The following is a 6,726-nucleotide window of genomic DNA, read 5'->3' on the forward strand; positions in this document are numbered from 1 at the left end:
TGTAGTGCTTCATACCTGCTCTAATTTCTATTCCTTAATTTTTAGTGAGCTCTTAAGAGTCATAGAATGTTTAAAAAGAAACCACAATCAAAAAGATCAAAACCAGCTTTCTCACTTTATAGATATTTTCTTGGTCCTGATACCAACTATATCTTAGATATTAATGGATACAGTGTTTTGATTTTAAATATAATGTATGTGAAAACCAAAGATTAGCTTCAAAATTGGATTCTCCTTCCTTTCTAATTATTTCTTCTATTATCTCAAAGAGGCCCTTCTGAATCAGAAAAAAAAAAAAACCTAGTACATATACTAGATATCTTATAAGACATAGTTACATTTTTTTAACCCAGAAGTCTCTAAAGAATATCAGAAGAACTACACTAGGATTCTTTCTATTCTTCTCAAATATACTTGGCTAAGAAAAATCTTTGAAGGATTTTTTTAAGTCATGGACAATTTAATCATAAATGTCATGTTTTGTTATTCTCAATTTGGCAAACACTCAGTTATATGAACAGTAGAGAAGAAAAATATGACAAAAAGTCAGCATGAGTTCAATTTTAAGAAATTTATTTGTAATTACAATAGCATTAGCAATTATTTTAAAAAGTATAATTTATATATAATCAATATATATTACCTTTTCACAATCTACAAGATATATTTGTCTATTTGGTTAATGAGTCATTTAATGAAATAAAGTCCTTGCAAGAATTCTATAACTTCAAGCAATTCAGTGATCACAAATTGGGAACCATTTCTTTAGAATTATCTTCATTGCCTTAAGCCACTCTTCAGTCAGTTAGTTCTCTGCTCCTGTCTTCTCTCTTTTAGCTTGTACACACACACACACACACACACACACACACACACACACCTTTGAGTTGTATGAAAAGTAGAGAACATATGAGAAAGCATTCACTTTTCCCTATAATTCCAAATCATATTAGATTGAACAAGTATCTTTTTTTATAAATTTTAAGTAGATTTTTAAAACTTACAAAAAACTTATAATGTCACCTAAGGACAACATAAATCACAGAAGCAATTGCAATTTCAGTTAATTCCTTTATATTGTTCGAAAGATGAAGGAAAATAATAATAAATGACATTTATCTAGCATTTTAAGATTTATAAAAAGACTTTATGCATGTTGTTTTCCTGGTAGCTAATGATAATGCGAAAAAGTAAATATAATTTTTATAGATTTGGAAACTGAAATCCAGAAATGTTGAACAACTTATCCCTGAATACAGCATCAAAAACTAATCTTTCCTAATTCTTTTTTTCATTTGCCATATTCCTTTTTATGTTAAGGATACCTCTGTAGAAAAAAAGGAAGAAAAAGAGAGAAAAAGAAACAGACAGATAGAGCAGTCTTAATAGAGAATAGCTTCTGAATCTATCGGGTTAAAATTTCAAGGGAATTATTCAAATGTTTCCACTGAATGATTAGAATATTCATCACAGTTCCAAGAATATGCATAACTTTCAGGTACAAACTGAGTGTCTACAATGTTTTAATATAATGTATCCATCCATGATTCCAAGTCAAATGAGTTACTTGATGGATAGTGCTTCTGATCACGAGAAATATCTAAGATTTTTTCCTTGAACTCACAGATTGACTTCTTAATCTCTTCATGGCCTCTTTCATCTCTTTGTTTCTCAAGGTATAGATGGCAGGATTTAACAAAGGTGTAAATACTGCATAAAACACAGCAAGAAATTTGTCCACTGAGGGAATGTTGAGTGGACAAAGATAAATGAAGATACAAGGTACAAAGAATATTACCACTACCATGATATGGGCAGTACAAGTGGATAATGCTTTATATACCCCATCTGTGGAGTGATGACGTACAGTGAGTAAGATATAGGTGTAAGAAATCAAAAGTAGGATGAAACAAGTTGTAGCAAGGAATCCACTATCTGCATTCACCAATAATCCTAAAACAGAAGTATCCATGCAGGCAAGTTCAATCACCAGTGGAAGATCACAGAAAAAGCTGTCTATCTCTCTAGGGCCACAAAAAGGCAGATCCACAATCATAATCAATTGGCTAATTGAGTGTACAAGCCCAATAGCCCATGAGATAACCACAAGGCAAATACACCTTTGCTGACTCATGATGGTTGTATAGTGGAGAGGTTTGCAAATGGCTACATAGCGATCATATGCCATAGTCACAAGTAACACCATCTCACCACCCCCAGCAAAATGTACAAAGACAACCTGCCACATGCAGGTTTCAAAGGAGATGGTCTTGCTATCCCTAAAAAAATCTATGATTGTCTTGGGGATGGTGACTGAGGAAAGCCACAAATCCACAAAAGATAGGTTGGCTAACAGGAAGTACATAGGAGAATGGAGACGGGAGTCAGTGATAACTGTGGTTATAATAAGAATGTTACCTGAGACAGTAGTCAAATAAATCATGGAAAATAGTAGGAAGAGACAGATCTGAAGTTCCCATGAATCAGTAAGTCCCAATAATACAAATTCAGATACTGCAGACTGATTAACTCTATCCATTCTGTCAAGCATTTATACCAGTCTCCTAGAGGGATTAAGATAAGCAGGTATTAGAATGGACAATATAGCTTAATTTAAAATCTTTGGTTCATAAAAAGTATTTTTCCATACACTATATATCTAAAACCAAAACTTGTGTCCATTAACATCTACCTTACTAAAATATAGTCAGCATCATGCCTAAGAAATATATGAGATAATGAGATAAGTGAATTTGATCATCTCTATTATGTCTTCCTTCTAGTTTAAATATTCTATAATTCATATAAAGTTAAGGATAAATTATACATCAGAGATTGCAGGAAGAACCACAGGTTGAGATATGCCTCAGGGGAATCTAAAATGTGCTATTTATTCCAAAATATGGCATTTGTTCAGCTTATTTTTAAGAGGATTCCATAGCTGAATTACACCTCAAATGTTAAATTATTCTAAGGATATTTTCATAACATAACTCTAAAATTGAAATCTAACATTTCTGGTGTATCATAAATCATAAACTAAATCATAGAACCATAGACTTTCAGATTTGGAAGGGATTTCAGAAGTTGAACAATATCACCCATAATTAAAGAGAAATCAGCCCAAAGGCCTCACCAAGTGACCATCCAGCCTTCATTTAAATATTTCTAGTAAGGGAAAATTCTTTTCTACTTGTTGATTACTCTCAAGAGTTTTAAAATATGTTTTTATTTCAATGATGATTGCTTCTGTTTTTGCCACTGAGGCTAAGTAGAATGTGTGTTATAATTCCAACATAATATTTTTTCCATGATACTTGATAAGTGGCAAATTAATAACAAAATTATAGTTTATTGGAATTCTAAATCATGATTAGATCAGTATCTATGGCAGAAATGTTCAATTAACTGTTTTAAGGATTAGAGTAACTTTTTAGCTTTGAAAGGACCTTGTAGTAAACCTAGATATTTTTACAACTTATCCCTTGTAAAAGAAGGTTAATCAAGTTTAACCATATTTGATCAGCACTGAGTATTCCACATTTTTCATCACTTCCATATTTACAGGAACCAGAAGTTTTCCTTTTTAAAGACCGATTTGACTAAAACATTTCAATATAATTTTTCTCTTAGTCATATTGCCCAAAATATAATAGCACAATTTCACAAACTACCAAACTTAACCAATTCCTTGGATTGCAATGATACTGGTTAATCTGACCTTTATATAAATTTTAATATTTTCCTTAGTTACAAGAAGGAAAGATCTTCCATCTCTCTGCTATGTGTGTGTATGTGTGTGTGTGTGTGTGTGTGTGTAGCAAATTTTTTGTGGTGACAAACTAGAAATTGAGTTGAGGCCCATCATTGGGGAAGTAGCTGGAGAAATGATATGTGATTGTGATGGAATACTATTGTGCTATGAGAAATGAAAAGCAGTTAAAAAGAAATGTATATGATTTGGACCTTACAGATAACATCCATTAAGAGGTTCTCTATTCATTATATTATAGTTTATATATAACCTATAGTTTTATATATACATATAAAACTTTTATATGTATTTACATATATGTAAATATATAAACTATAGCGTCCATTAGTTTTTCATTTTTTAGGTAGAACTGAAATCATAAAATTTTAGAATTAAAAGGAGTCTTGTTGCTGTTGTTCAGTCATTTTCAGTTGTGACCCATTCTTTGTTACCCCATTTGGACTTTTCTTGATAAAGATAATGAAATGCTTAGACATTCATTCTCGAGATGATTTTACTTATTCAGAACCTGAGGCAAATAGAGTTGTGACTTGGCCAGGATCACACACACAGTTAATATGTGTGAGGCTAGATTTGAACTCAGGAAGATGAGTCTTCTTGATTTGGAACCTGATACTCTATCTACTGCCCAATTTAGCTACCTGAAAGGAGCCTTAAAGATCACCTAATTAAGTCATTTAACATTATAAATTATAGACTCTACATCTATCTTACTTAAGAACACATAATGAATAAATAAGAAAGGCAGGTTTTAAACATGTCTCTAAACTGTCCATCTAGTGATTTTTCCGTGTGGTCATATTGCTTTAATAGATTCATCTTATCCGAATTTTGTAATTTGTGACAGTTCCACACCAATATATTGAAGTGGAATATATATTATCCAAGAAAAAAATTAATGAACAAATGAATATTATTAAGTTTTGGAGGAATAATGTTTCACTTAAACAAAATTACTATTTAGGTTCTTCTTTTAAATAGAATATAGTAAAAAGAAGCAAGGGAACCAAAGCTGTTCAAATCCCCAGAGTAATACAGAATTACCATTTAACTTTTTTTATCCTACTGCTACTCAAAAAAGAGAGAAGGAAAATAAAGTTTTAAATTACCCTGAGAAGAGGAAAGGTTTAGTCAGTCATGTCCAATATAGTCACATTGTCATGTGCTTTGAAATTCAAATTATTTTGTTATATTTTGCTATGCTTTCTGCAATTCTTCAGACAATTATTTATTATAAAAAGAAGATTAAATCTTAAGAAAATATCAGCATTGATCTTATAAAGACAGAAATATCACTTGTCTCTCTATTTTTACTTGTTTGTATAAGACAACATCAAAGCAATAATAAAGAAATTTCAGAAGACAAACTGAATGTGAATAATTTAGAAAAATATTATAGAGAAATGGAGAAGAAAAATCAATCATTATTTTATTGAAAGAAAACTTAAGATCTAGTAAGATAAATGTCAAAAAGGTGATTTCAAATATATGTTACATTCACACTTCCAACAAGTTTGGTTGATCTTATTGATATTTTATATTGAGTTTATAATGAATTATTTGCATTTAGAGAATTTTTTTTAATTGTTGTCTAGCTTTCTTGGGTTTCTTAGCAATGTCAAACTATAGATACAATAAATTATTCCCATTTTTCCTTTTTAAATATCCTTAAAATTCTGGTTCAAAAAACCTAACAATCATTTATTAGCCTCCTTCCCTTAATTTTTTTTTTAATTTGAAATTGTATTACATTTACTTTTAAAATTTTTCCAATTCAAGATTTTTTTAGCCTAATCCAGATTTTCCTTTTATTAATTAGTCCAAATGATTACAATGTATCTTCCTATATTCGGACTTAATAGAAGATAAGAAAAAAATTAAAAATCAGAAGAAACACAAGAAAGGCTTGGAATAAAAACTTTTTTGTTTTGCTTTAATAATGACATTACATTTTTAATAGTACTTGCAAAATGTTTTAAACATTAGGTTTATGTTTAATAAAATGTTAGTATTTAATAGGTAATAAGAGGTAATAAGAGCTTCAAAAATATTTACAGTATAGTGGGTTAGAAAGATCATTGGAAGGGACTTCAGCAGATCTGATATTTATTTCCAATTTTATCACAAATGTGACTTTGGGAAAAGTACTTATCCTCTCTGAGGCTCATCTCCTCAAATCTTGGAGCAAGCAGGAAATAGTAGTTGAAGTGCTAATATTGGAGTTTAAACCATGTCTGTCTGCCTTTGTCCCTTATAAGCTGTTTCATAAATAAGTGACCCAATGTCTCAGAACTTCAATTTCCTCATTTACATGTTGATGAGTGTATATTCATTACCTATTCCACAGATTTATTGAGAGAGGGAAAAGCACTTTGCTGACCTTAAAGTATCACATAAAAATGAGTTTTTAGTATCTTTAAAATAAAACATTTGAACAAAAAGCTCTCTAAGATCTCTTTTGATTCTTCAATACTATAGATTAAATTCAGTACTATTACAGGGTTTATAAGAAAAACAAAAGCAGACTTAAAACAGATGCCTGATTTTAAAGAACTTAAAAAAAATTCTATATCTACTTTACTGTTTCCTTAGGATTAGAATTGTTAAAAAAAAAAAAAAAACTTTGAGGTGACTGATTCATTAATTGGGAAAGAAAACTATTAAATACCATAGAACCATAGAACCAGGAGTGTGCTGGTAAATATTTAAAAACTATTTTTCAAATACATACACGCATGCATGCATGCATACATACATACATATATACTTAAACACATATGTGTGTACATGTGCATATATATACATAATATATGTGTGTGTATGACATACTTTTAAGTTTACTTTGTGTTATTATCATTTTCTTCATTACTTTTTTAGGTCTTAGAATTAACAAAACTATAAATCAAGACCTAATTTATTGATTTCTAAGGTATAAATCTTTACACTAAAAA

General features: G+C 30.1%; 1 protein-coding gene across 1 annotated transcript; it reads right to left on the reverse strand.

Annotated features, from left to right (window-relative positions):
* Positions 1–1,600: 1,600 nt before the first annotated feature.
* LOC127552520 (olfactory receptor 4K14-like) lies at positions 1,601–2,542 on the reverse strand. Its single transcript, XM_051983029.1, has one exon. It carries the CDS (start codon positions 2,537–2,539, stop codon positions 1,601–1,603), a length of 939 nt encoding a protein of 312 aa, XP_051838989.1. The 5' UTR covers positions 2,540–2,542.
* Positions 2,543–6,726: the final 4,184 nt, after the last annotated feature.

This window comes from Antechinus flavipes, chromosome 2, assembly GCF_016432865.1.
Source record: "Antechinus flavipes isolate AdamAnt ecotype Samford, QLD, Australia chromosome 2, AdamAnt_v2, whole genome shotgun sequence".
Classification (NCBI taxonomy): Eukaryota; Metazoa; Chordata; class Mammalia; order Dasyuromorphia; family Dasyuridae; genus Antechinus; species Antechinus flavipes.